The sequence below is a fragment of the Botryllus schlosseri genome, chromosome 5, assembly GCF_051294905.1.
Source record: "Botryllus schlosseri isolate E-star chromosome 5, Bs_hap1, whole genome shotgun sequence".
NCBI lineage: Eukaryota > Metazoa > Chordata > Ascidiacea > Stolidobranchia > Styelidae > Botryllus > Botryllus schlosseri.
Window position 1 is genome coordinate 4,577,892 of NC_137240.1, and position 13,703 is coordinate 4,591,594.

Here is a 13,703-nt window from a genome sequence, read left to right on the forward strand (position 1 = left end):
TATCTTGAATCAAATGCGAATATGAAGTTGGATATGCATGCAAGTAGGCTTTGTACCGCTCACGCACACGTGAAACTGCAAATATAATACGTGAGTAACTGTATAGCTACACGCTATAGCAGGGGCTCTCAACCCGCGGGCCGCATGCGGCCCGCGACATCTTTCATTGCGGAAGCAATTACTATACTGGCACAGAATAGTTACATATTAATTTAGCTACTTAGTTTCCTTATCGCACTGTCTGTTTCGAATATTCGCTGTTTCCAGAACTTTGCAACGAGGCCAATATGACCTGATAAATTTCGAAGCTACGGTTGTCTGATTCAACCGTGACCAGAAGAGTAACAGCAATGCCAGTCGATCTTTTATCGCATTTTCCGAACCACGTTGCCGCATAGACTACTTTAGCCTAGCATTGGACGAATCCACCGACTCCACAGACATGACATAGCTAATTATCCGGGTGCATTTTATCAGAGTATACATAGTTGCAGAGGAAATGCGAAAAACAACAAATTTACAAAGCCGACTCCTGTAACTATTGGTGCAGGACTCCATCTCCATCAGCCATGGAAGGAAAGGAGAGGGGTTGATTGGTTTGCTCAGAAATGACCCCGAACACCAGACTTCTTCTCATATCACTGAGAGCTGAAAGTCATGATAATGGCCTCTGTAACGAAAGAGTGACCGTTATTTCATACTTGCTCACTCACGCATTGAAACAGGGAGTTCTGTTCTCTGTTGGAAGGGTTTGGGGTGCATACACCTACTTGGAAACGAATGCAATGCAGGCTCCATATGCGGATTTACTTGCGCCGCTCGAAGATACATGTTCTTACACAAAAAAACAGCCACTGTAAACTTACGAGCGCAGTCCATTAATGCTCTCTAGAATGCATGAAAATGTACTAAATGCCCGTTTACGACTGGTAAATAGGCTATAGTAGCCTAAATTTAATAGTAGCCAACAAATACATGATAATAATATTCTGCGGCCCGCAGCGTCTTTATTTGTAAAAATGCGGCCCGTTGTACAAGGGAAGTTGAGAACCAGGGCTTTGGAGCAGCCGTAAATTTAAACTGCTCCGGCTCCGGCTCCGGAGCTCTCTCCTATCATACATTAGCTCCGGCTCCAGCTCCGGAGCCGCATTATTACTACTGCTCCGGCTCCAGCTCCGGCTCCGGCTCTGAAATTATCGAATTGGCCTATCTATATCAGGAGTGGCCAACCCGCGGGCCAAATGTGGCCCGCGAGAGGTTTTGCGTGGCCCGCGAGGTAATCTCCTATTATATTATCGAAAATGAATTGCTCAGATTGTGAACTTGCAATACCAACCAAAAATTACAATTCTGGCGGCGACACTTGGGATATTGATGACTAAAATATCAGTTCCGACGCATTGGCAGATCCAGGGTCCAGTCACATTTTCAGTAAATCGTCGTACATTACAATAAACTAAAATAGTAGCGACATTTTTCTTCACGCCTCGCGTGTTTAACTGTCACACGATTTCTTGCTTGGTAGCCTACCCCCTACTGACAATGAAAAAACGCCCAATTTACCCGATTGAGTCTAACTGTACTCGCAATTACGCGTGAAAATCTTTTCGTGTTTGCGCTCGCATAAAGATCGTCGACAGTGAAATGTAGGCACAACATTATTGTCGCATATTAACGGAGACCTTCGATATCGATGTGGCCAGACGCCGAATAGTCGTGTCCTTGCAAATTGAGCCTAGCGGGCGGTATACAATAGACCCGCAATACTCAAGTAATAATATTATTGACCTAGTTTATTTATAAACTTAAAAAAGTTTATCCGCTTGGCGCGGCTAGTGGACCGCACACTCGTTCTTCAATTGCATGTGCCCCTTTAGCCGAAAAGGTTGGCCATTCCTGGTCTATATAGATTACTAATCTACCCACAGGTTAGTTATCTATAGTAATCTAGAGTCTGTCAGCCGTCAGTAACATCCGATGTAGCAACGAAGACATATAGGTGCCGCCGTGCCAGCTTGTGACGTCATACTGAATACTTGTCAATTGTCGACAACATCATAGTTGCACTAGAACGCAGTTTACTCTATCTATGCCATTGCTGTCCACAGCATTAAAATTCAGGCCTGCTGTTCAATTATGATAAATCAGAAGATGTGGTTGTTGCATATATATATAATGGCATCTTATGAAATAGGTCGGAGCCGGAGCTACTACTCAAATAACGGGCTCCAGCTCCGGCTCCGGCTCCGGCTGAATTTTATGTAGAGCTCCGGCTCCGGCTCCAGCTCCGGTGAAAATGCACGGCTCTGGGGCTCCGGCTCCGGGCTCCGGCTCCGGCTCCAAAGCCCTGTTGAGAACCCCTGCGCTATAGTATGTTATTATCAGCCAATATGACCGAATACGAAGTCTCGAGAAGTTGGAACAAATTTTTATTTACAATACCCATCTACACACGGAGAGAGAAAATAAATACATAAACTTTATTCGCACGATTTAAATCATACAACAGGGTCGGCAAAGGTGATCTGATCTCTGCACAATGTAATCACTGAGCCGTCTATTAGAAACAGAGGTACGTTGCTATGAGATTAATCTACTGCTACTACGACAACGTAAGCTGTGATCATTTCGTTTGTGGTCAATTTATTTGTGATGATCAGTGAATGACTGGTTACTCTCACGAGTGACACCGGCGTATCGCGAATAATATAGGGTTACCATACGTCCTCTTTTAAGAGGATTTGTCCTCTTTTTTGACCCATTTGAAAGTGTCCTCGGAGGACGCCCTTTTGCACTCCTTTTTGAAAATTTAGATCACATTTAGAGCAAAATGCGAGTGATATGCCTAAAATCAGCACAGAAGTGACGCTCCGGCGAGCATTTCGGAGTGAAAAACGGCGATTTGAGCTCCGAGCGAAAAGTTGACCTTTTTTTTAGTCATCCACCTACCAATGTGGAGAGAAAAACGGTATTTTGAGTTCTGAGCGGAAAGATGACCTTTTTTTTAGTCAACCGATGACAAAGTCGGAAAAATTCACCGATTTTTGAGAATTCTTCTCCGGTTTTGCAAGTCTCAAATTTCTGAAGAAGTGTCCTCTTTTTAGATTTCCAAAATATGGTAAGCCTAGAATAATACGAATTTTATTTCTGATTTCAGCACCGTTTACTTCATGACTTGAAATTGACTCGTGAATTTTGCTCCGAGTCACGAGTCAATCCGCATTTTTGAAGAGCCGAGTCAGGTCAAGTCATTTTTGCAAAGTGACTCGAGTCTAGTCATTGAAAAAGTTGACTCGAGTCAAGTCAAGACTCGAGTCATCCCAACACTGGAACAGGGACCTGATAAGCAGGTCTACCATATTTTGGAAATCTGAAAATAGAACACTTTTCAAAATTTGCAACACCGGAGGAAAATCCTGAACCATGATAAATTATTCGCACTTCGTGATCGGTTGAGACTAAAAAAAGGGTCAACTTACCGGCCCAGCTCCCGAAATAGCCGTCGGGGCGTTCCTACAGTGCTGATTTTTGTGTCTCGGTCGTATTTGCCCTATATTTACCAAAATTCTCAAAAAAGAGGACACAATCCCAAAAAGAGCACAGTTGGGCGTCCTCCGAGGACAATTTCACAAAAGTCAAAAAAGAGGACAAATCCATCTTAAAAGTGGGTGGTAACCCTGTGATAAGTAACACTCTTATCCATAAAAACCGTCAAAGGCTATATCCGCACTTTCCTTGTCCAGCGGCATATATGCGCATCATGCACTCATGTTATGCATTGGATATGCACAGATCACGCGTATGTATATCGAGTCGCTGTATATGCCGCAAAAACTTGAAGAAAAATATGCTACGTCCTTCTGATTCTGATTCCTTCTGCTTCTGATACCACAAACAGTTACCTAATAATTTGCTGCCGCCAAATTTTCGCACCTATCGATTGTGGTTTGACATCGCGTAATTGTGACGTCATAATATTGTCATCAAATCCTGTTCGCTTTGGCACCAATATTTTGTAATAAGAGAACAGGAAGGCAACAAAGAGTTTCAGGCGTCCACATGAGCAAGGTGGTGCCCGCGACAATGCAGCAGCAACGTGGCGCAAAACATGTTGAGGATGAGCCCAGCATCGTGGGTCAGTTGTGCGGAGGCTTTCTCACAGGAGTCTCGCTGTTGATCATACTCGCCACGCTACCAGTCGCGCTGTGCATGTGCATCAAACTCGTGCAGGAGTACGAGAGAGCCGTGATTTTCCGCTTGGGCCGTTTGGTCAGCGGAGGCGCTAAAGGTCCCGGAATTTTCTTCATCATTCCTTGCATCGACGAATATAGGAAAGTGGACATTAGGGTTAAATCTTTCGATGTGCCTCCCCAAGAAATCCTCACGAAAGACAGCGTCACTATCGCCGTAGACGCTGTGGTGTACTACAGAGTTCAAGACGCTACGTTGATGGCTACGAAAGTGGAGAACGCAGACAGCGCCACCAGATTACTAGCGCAAACTACACTCAGAAATATGCTCGGCACTAAATCCTTGTCTGAAATCTTGACTGATAAAGAAGAGATAGCCAGCGGCATGCTGTTGACTCTAGATACAGCTACAGACGCTTGGGGTATCAAAGTAGACAGGGTAGAGGTGAAAGACGTGCGACTGCCTTTCCAGCTGCAAAGAGCCATGGCCGCTGAAGCCGAGGCGTCGCGAGAAGCTAAAGCCAAAGTGGTGGCCGCAGAAGGAGAAATGAACGCTTCTAGGAAGCTGAAAGAAGCTGCGGACGTTATGAGCGATTCCCCGAATGCGATGCAGCTCAGGTATCTGCAAACGCTGGCGACTATCAGCGCTGAAAAGAATTCAACTATCGTATTCCCGCTTCCGATAGATCTTATTTCTGCTCTAGTCGATAAATAGAATCAAAATATATGATCGGAGCGTAGAATATGTACATCTGCATCTTTTTTTGAAATTGAAATGAGTGTACCTTTCATAACCTAAACTGGCGCAAGTAATCAAGGGGACCGTGGTACAATTAATCAGCTGATCAGGCAGCATAAAAGGAATATTGGTCTGTTGGCTTTTGTGTCGCCGAAAAACCATGATTACCAAAACAAACATGAAGTATGTACTCAACTGTTGAAATGAAAATTGCGAATAGAAACACGTTCCGTTTGAGCAAAAATATTGTTCTTCGCTCCGAGTTAACAATCATTTTGAGATTTATTTCCGGTCGATATAACATCACACGTGTGCTTCGGGTTCTGCTATATTCTATAATGTAGTAGGATCTTGGAAATGAAAATATAAATGTGGTCCTCCTCAAGATATGTCTTTTCGCAATTGAATGTTATTCACACTCTTATATAATTCTCCATGGCAATAGAGGTAATTTATTCACTAGAGTTCCTTGATTTTTGTTGTTCTGAAACGAATGCCAATTTGGCATCCACTCAAAAGGTAGCCTATACTGACCTGAACGAATCCGTCTTATGATCATCAGATCGAGCTGAAATATGATATATAACTAAAAACTCCATTTGCTGGGCGACATAATTTCTTTCGTCAATACTTCTAATTCTAGTCTAATTCGTAAAATCTGAAAATATATATTATAGTTGCCAAGTCTGTACATTCTCGTTGTCTATCTGATATGTATGTCCACATTAGGCGTAATTTCACATTGATATTGATTTTTAATTTTATTGGTCTTTCGCATACTAGCTCATGCTCACTCTCACAGCTTCGTAGATAAATGTTTCAGTTTCTTCTTCTTTAGCACCTTGCTGATCACGTCCGTCGGTATTGGGATAATGATTGATTTAGTTTGCTTATCCGCCACTGTCGTGAGAGTCTGCAAAAGTCGCAAATGTATAGCTTTGGAGGAGTTGTTCATGATATCAGCGGCCTCTTTCAGCTTCAGCGACGCGGCCTTTTCCGTATCAGCCGAAATGACCCTCGCCCTTGCTTCTCTGGCCGCTTCCGCCTCGGCCGCCATGCCTCGCTGCATTTGTGGCGGTAATTTTATGTCTTTGATTTCTACTTTCTCAACGTGAATTCCCCAAGCATCTGTCGCTTGATCTAGGTATAGTTGGATATCGCTGGATATCTGCTGCTTCTGCGACAGAAGCTCCGCTAATGTCTTGTTGCCGAAGATGTTACGTATGGTAGATTGCGCTAATAGTACAGTGTTTCCTTCTGCGTTCTGTACTTTTGCAACCTTCAACGCCGCGTTGAAGACACTCCAAAATACGACAGCGTCGACTCCTATTGCCACGCTGTCTTTCGTTAGCACTTGTTGGGGCGGTATGTCAAAAGTCCTGGTGCGCATATCGACAATTTTGTACTCTTCGACTACCGGTAACGTGGCGTGAAAGCCGGGACCTTTTGGCCTTTCTGACTTTAACCTACCCAAAACGAACACGATGCCTCTCTCATATTCCTTGATGAGAACTCCACAATTCCAAATCGACAGTGGAAAAGTCGCTAGCACGAATAATATTGCGATAAAACGGGCGATATATTCCGTTACCAAGTTTCCGAAGTCAGATGGTTCAATCACTAACTCCGTTTCTGGATGTGCGACCTGCATGATCGATCGTTCACATCACCCCAAGAAAACACGTTGTCGGTCGCAATAAACGCACGGGGTTTATAATGTTCAGTAATAGTGTTGAGTTGTGATATATTGTGACATCATAAAAGTAACGCGTTTGGAGTGCTATCTCGGTAGCTAATGTCACATCCACTTTTAACACAATAATTTTATTCAACACGCGAACGTTTTGAGCACTGTTTCTTGGTCAGGTGAAGGACTGTAACTCCCGCACCCCAAAATCTCAAAAAAGAGGACGTATGGTAACCCTAGCTTGCGGTAAACGCAATCTGAACCCCAAAAGGCAAATGCCATCCCGCAGACAAAAATTATTTGGCGGTGAAGAAATACCAATTTGAAGTGGTGAGCGTCTTTTAGTTTAGTACGTTTGGGAGATTTCAATATCTTTTGACATGGCAGACAGGGGGGTAAGACCCACGTTTTTTTGTGTGTGTGGGGGGGGGCTGACGAAGTGCTGTTTCGGTCCTGGTCAGGTGTTACAACGAAATCTATCAAGATCTCAATAATCCCTAATGGCGATGGATTATGAATATATGGCGGGCATATGATCGCCATAAAGAGCAGAGAAATAGGTATGATCGAACGAATACCATGTTGTCTTTATGTGGTGTAGAACTGTCATTATATTTTCATTTTAATCACATAAAAGGCTCATATTTAAGATTTCCACATCATCCACGCTCTAATGAAGTCATATTGAGTGTGAGTTATACTCGATTTGGAATCGAAGCCCTCAGGTATACTCAATTTTCCCCAGCGATGAGCACTGTGTTGCAGCCTACATCAAACGCATGATGCTGGTATAAGTAGCTGCGTTACCACTATTCTAGCATCTTGTTAAATAGTTCAGTATACTTTATAAAATGCACTACTCTTGCTCACAATCATGGCTGATTGCACTGTTGCGGGAAATGAATCTCGCCGGCTGCTGTTAAAAACTATAGGCTACAATGTATTGTATACGTTAGGTTGATGCCACGTTGCAATAATGAAAATAAACAGTTTTATTGGCGACATAGCAATGCAACAAGCCTCTTACGTTGAAGGAAGAGAATTTAAGTCGCGCAATAGTTTATGAGTCACCATTTGACCAACTTGAAATAATGTAAGCCGGTATGCTCCAATCATACGGATAAGGAGATAATACCGTGACCATTGGATTCGATACGTTTGTCTGCATAGTAAGTAAAATTATATCCATCATCGTAATTCGTTGCCTTGTATCATCACAAAATATGTGACCATGATTACATGCAATTGATGTACTGATTTTATTCTTTTTAAAAATGCAAAACTTCATCATCGCAAGGTACCTTAGCGGTATATACTCCATTTAGTACCAGCATGTAGTCATCTTATCATAGTAAAAAAGTATATTATAGATGTAAAACATTTTAACACTTGTGTATATATGTGAACTCCTATCCGAAGAATTTCTGTAGCAGGTTCTGCATAATCTCCGTTTGCACCGGAAGAATAATGGTTTCGTTGTGCTTCGCACTAATCGTGTTCAGCGTTTGCAGATATCTTAGTTTGATTGCTTGCGGCGAACTGGCCATAATGTCAGCCGCCTCTTTCAGCTTTCTAGATGCGTTGGTCTCGCCTTCGGCCATCAGTACTTTTGCTTTGGCTCCTCGCGAGGCTTCCGCCTCGGACGCCATGGCTCTTTGCATTTGAACTGGTATGCGTACATCCTTTAGTTCGACTCGTTCCACTTTGATTCCCCATTCGTCCGTGGCGTGGTCGATAACTTCTGACATCTCATGAGAGATTCTGTCTTTTCCTGTTTTACAAGAATGGATGATATATAACAGGGGTAGGCAAAATGCGGCTCTTTAGTGATTGCACTGCACACTGCACAGGTGTTTCGCCATTTTGCTGGAGAGGTTTACCCTTATCATAAATTGATGCATTTTATCGCGTATTAACAATAGGCGTATTGTTCGTGATATTTCTTTCCTTATGGTTTACGCATGACTTGTAAAATTTAGAATAGGGGTGTCCAACCTTTACGACCAAAGAGCCACATGCAATCTACGAACCATTGCGCGGGCCACTAGCCACGCGAATATTTTTCAAAATTTATAGGTGAAAAATATGCCAATAATATTGTTACTTGAGTATATTGAGGGTCGACATCGGAAGCGTCGGCCAACATGCGTCAATCCTTTTGTGACTATTTTCTACTTTGTTGTAATGTACGAAGATCTACTAAAATGTGACCGGCCCACGGCCCATGGATCTTCCAATGCGCCGAAACTGATATTTTAGTCATCACCATCCCACGTGTTGCTGCCAGACTTATTAAATTTTTGGTTGGCCTTGCAAGTTCGCAATCTGGGCAATTAATTTTTGATAGTATAACTTATTTCGAAAATTACCTCGCGGACTACTAAAAGCCGTCTCGCGGGCCACGAGTTGACCGCCCCTGATTTAGAAGGTGCCACTACAGGGCTGAAATTTGCAATTGAATTCTCGAATCGAGCTCACATAAAACGATTCCCGCAACGACGGAGACCTGCATTGCCCGGTCACCAATCGATGATAAATCACTGTGTTGAACAATGAGCTTGATTATTAATTATACGCCAACGCAGGTCACAATCATTTGCGGGCTGGCAATGATGGATACGGCTCTGCCATTTGTATTCTTTTAGTTTTCATTCAGTGTGCATGACTCGTTTTTTACATCGCCTGGGCCAGGTGGGTGTCTGATTTCGAAGACTACTCCAATCCAAGTCGTTTCGACCCCTTCCTATCTTTCATTGTATCGCAGTCTTGTGGTGTATTGAAATGATGAAATTGTTAGCAATAAATTGAATTCAATTGGATAGTGAAGGCTAGCAATAACTGCAGAGTTTGGCAAAGAAAATGTTGTCGGGATTACAGAGCAGAAATCTTCCTTAAATTCTCATCAGCTTAGACGTCGTATCAGCCTGATTTCAAACACCTTGCAGCTCATGTGGGGGCACACCGTATCACCATACAATAAAATAGTTCATTCGATAACCTACATTTCTTTGTGACGTCATATATTCGTATTTTTAAATTTTTATGTTGTGTCTCTTTACAATGCGCAGCTGGACACTTGGACAGGACAGTGAACAATAAACATATTACATACGTTTTCAAATTACAGTTTCGCTGTTTCGAAACTGTGGTACGCGACACTTTCTCAGGTGGTAGTATATCTTCAGTGTGCCAATAAATTATTGAATTATGCAAGTATGTTAAGGTAGATTCAGGGCCGTAACAGCACTTCGTCAGGCCCCCCAAAAAAACTTTGGTCTTGGGCCCCCTATAGGGTTATAGACCAGAACCCCAGAACCCCCTCCGGCGATACACTGTTTACCGCTATTCATCTTATTCATTGGGACTTTGTTTAGTGAATCAGCTTTTGTCGCCTAAGCGCGCGGGGCGCGGTAAATTGCTAGAATTCATGATTTCATCGGTCAGTATGATCGGGAATTGCGAATATTGTTATCAAATTTTATCTTCTTCCTGCTCACGTAATCAGATTTGCCGGTAGAGCTGAGTGAGGTGTGTTTGAAAAGGTAGGACCACTCAATAATAATTAAACATATTCGGGCGTATACCCGTTAGCAGGAACAAAACAGCACCTCGTCAGGCCCCAAAAATGGTGGGTCTTGGGCTCCCATATGGTGATAAAACGACCCCCCCACCATCACGTTGTTCGCGTTTGTCACGAAATTATCTGTACTGAATCGTGAGCCAACGCGAAGCTCGAAAATTTTCGATAATTTATGATAAAATCGGTCAATCAGATCGGCGATTGCATATATATTATGCTATCAATTTATTGTCCCCTCTACTCACGTAATTAGATTTATCGGTAGAGCTGAGTGAAGTGTCTTGAAAACGGGAGGGCCCGTAAATAATGATTAAACATCTTCGGGCGGGCGGACCCGTTGATATGACTTCGTTACATGATGTTATTTCGTGACTTCCAGTATGCTATATAGAATCGCCCAAACGTAGGCTTCTAAACTAAGAGACGCACACGATTTCAAATTGGTATTTCTTCACTGGCATAAAAATTTTCCCGGCGGGATGGTATTTGTCTTGTGAGGTTCAGATTGCAAAGACAGGAACATTCGGCGCAAGTCATTTAGGCGCCTATCGACAATTAAACCTATAGCCTAAAAAACGAAGTCTTCGGTCTGCATAAGGGCATAGACCTTTTGGCCAAGCTTTTCTCGCTGCCGATCCTTCTGGCACACTTCTTGGAGTCGCATGTTATATGGCCTGAAACTTGATTGTATGTCTTGGTGGGTCGTGGCGCGGTAATAGCCCAATACTCAATAATATATAGATAAATGGCTACTTGAATTCGCTACTTGAAATTTTGGAAAAAAATGCATAAATTTTCAAAAAATACTCTGTGATTTACGCTAATTCACAAAATAATTTTGGGCCCCCTACGAGCTCGCCCCCCCCCCAATTGGGGGGTTTGGGGTGCGGCAGTTACGGTGCTGGGTAGATTGAATGTACTTAATTTCGAAGTAACATATCCAGGTATCTCCGTGCCCATAGGAGACTATAAGCTGTAAAAGTGAATAATAGGACAACGTCATGTCCCAGGTGATAAAGACCAATAGTATTCAGTACACATTCCTTTTAAATATACAACGTTTAATGTAGAGAGCATTCCTTTTATCGGATTCAGATTGACATTCATGCCTACAATTGTTTCACGGGAAAGCTCATTATGCACATTCACATGATGGGTAGAATGCAGAATATTTTATGTTCATAAAATCCTATTGTATGACCGCCGTTTGGGAATCACTGTTGTAAATGAAATGTTTGCTCCCCACTTCTAGTGAACGAAATCTCAGAGGCACTAAAAGGCTAATATTCCCATTCTTCTGGTCACAGATGAATTTAGGTAGTATCTTCACCACCCTTCACTTATGCTGCATGGTTGCTATATGAAAGGAGGGATTATATTTAGAAGCCAAAATACTACATTTGCTCACTGTTGGTGACATACCAGCAGATAGCATACATTATTGCAATTTGATGTATTAAATTCATTAAAATCGTAGGTTACACTCACCGGCCAGAATTTCTGACAATGACATATTTCCCAAAATGTTCCTCAAGGTCGTCTGACCTACAAGGACTGTAGCTTCATCTGGATCATCCACCGCCGTGATGACGAGAGTAGGATCGAAAACGCGGTAAAAGATAACCGCATCGACAGCAACTGACACTCCATCTTTGGTCAATATCTCTTGCGGTGGAACGTCGCTTGATTTCGTTCTGATGTCAACAATTCGTATTTCGTCCAGGCAGGGTATTACGAAGTGCACGCCCGGTCTTTTCGGCGGTCCACGCACTAACTTCCCAAGTCGGAATGCCACAGCTCGCTGGTACTCGGTTACTACGATAATGGTGCCCCATATTGTGAAGGGAAACGTGAGGATGATAAGGAGAATACATATGGCACTTGCGCACATCTGTCCAGCATCTAATCCGTCGTCGACTTCTTCTTCAGTGTCATGGTTAACGACCACTGCTCCCTCCATTTTTGCTAGACAACTATTCCGTATCAGGCCTTGCTAGATAATTCCAAGCAATGTATAACGCAATTCCGCTCGTTGTAGATTGGCGAAGTCATGCGTCAACAATAGAATCAGACTTGGCCAACACAAAAGCCGTAGTCGCCTTTTACTGTGGCCTTTTGTCAATAGTGTTTTGTTGCGTAGCTACGGAATCAAGCTTTGTCGTCTTCGAGAGAGGTATATTGAGTATTGACATCGTTTTTCTTTCTCGTATGGCGTTTGATTAATGATGGACGATACATTATCCATTCCATACGCGTATTTACTTTAGAACAGGTTTATCCGCGGGGAGTTGCGTAGCTTAATGATGTTCGGTGTCTGGAACATTTGTTCCATTGTTCTGATCTGACATCACAAATACGATGGCTACAGAATTTTGATTTTGAGAATCTGCATATTGATAAATCACTGTTATTTTGTGTTGTGTTTGGAAAATGATTTTTTAGCAAATGGTTTGAAACCAGGGGTTTGGTTGGGATTTTCCTTGTTTTGATAATCCTATTATAAATTTTGTTGGAAGTGTTAGCCATCACTCACTGATTGTGCGACTGCGGGATTGATCGACTCATAACAATTAATGTTGGAGTTCCATACATTATAGTAATAATCACTTATGTGACTCTGCATCGGGCAAGGCCTCTTAAATTCGACGCACGTCGAAATACCGTAATCTCAAAGCCCTTCCAGCCCGGGTAGGCCCAAAACCCAAGTAAAGCGAAACCGGAACCCCGTTTTTGTCCATTTTTTTGCAACCACAAACCCGGGTGTTACGTCGTCCGAAACCAGAGTTTTCGTGAATTATTTTGTTATATATACATACTGTAGGGTTACCATATTTTGGAATCGGGAAAGGAGGAAACTTTAACGAAATCAGAAAAGTTAGTTAATCAAATCGGTCGATTTCGCTATTTTGCCAAAAATTTGGTGGGTTGACCAAATAAAATCTCGTCGCTTTCAGTCGAACGACAAATTTCCTATTTCGCGTGGTTTATGCCCATTTTCACTCGAATCTATCCATTATCTTAGCTGAAGAAGCTGTAAAGGAGGACGAATTGCCAAAAAGGAGGCGTCATCGGAGGATATTTTTAAAAACCGGAAAAAGCAGGACAAATCGTACGGATGTATGGTAACCCTAACATACTATAGTAAACTTTTGATTGCTGCAGATCGTCATATCAGCTCACATCTATCATCGTTTACTGTAAACCCTGATTAATACTTATATGTTCCACGTCTTCACCTACAAGTTGTGTGCCGTACCACGAGGTACTGAATTGAAGCGATCAATGTATGATGTGTTTGTTTGTTTGTTTGTTTATTTAATTCATAACAGTGGTCCTTATCGCCTATTAAGGTCATGTTGTCCACGACAATGATTTGGTAATGTTTAGTATCTTTGTGTTCGTTGGTATATTCCGGACGACTTCGACAGTCTTTTGTGGTAACTATGCCGGTCGCCATCGTTGTACTGACGTAGAGTTACCAAAAGGTGTTGTTAAACGGCGTTGCCT

At 42.6% G+C, this 13,703-nt stretch overlaps 1 protein-coding gene and 2 pseudogenes across 1 annotated transcript; 1 reads left to right on the plus strand and 2 right to left on the minus strand.

The window, feature by feature from the left end:
• Positions 1-4,008: 4,008 nt before the first annotated feature.
• Positions 4,009-4,939, plus strand: LOC145438688 (stomatin pseudogene; annotated as a pseudogene).
• Positions 4,940-5,664: 725 nt separating this feature from the next.
• On the minus strand, positions 5,665-6,646 carry LOC145438685 (band 7 protein AGAP004871 pseudogene; annotated as a pseudogene).
• Positions 6,647-7,861: 1,215 nt separating this feature from the next.
• Positions 7,862-12,282, minus strand: LOC145438689 (stomatin-like). Its single transcript, XM_080316036.1, has 2 exons — positions 11,685-12,282; positions 7,862-8,387 (listed from the first exon to the last, which is right to left on the minus strand). The coding sequence occupies exons 1-2, from the start codon at positions 12,154-12,156 to the stop codon at positions 8,026-8,028; spliced, it is 834 nt and encodes a 277-aa protein (XP_080172162.1). The 5' UTR covers positions 12,157-12,282; the 3' UTR covers positions 7,862-8,025.
• Between the last annotated feature and the right edge of the window lie 1,421 nt (positions 12,283-13,703).

Coding starts and splice junctions, on each gene's coding strand:
- LOC145438689 (XM_080316036.1), bottom strand. CDS start 12,156: ATGGAGGGAGCAGTGGTCGTTAACCATGACACTGAAGAAGAAGTCGAC. Junction 8,388..11,684: donor ATTGTCAGAAATTCTGGCCG/GTGAGTGTAACC, acceptor CTTGTAAAACAG/GAAAAGACAGAATCTCTCAT.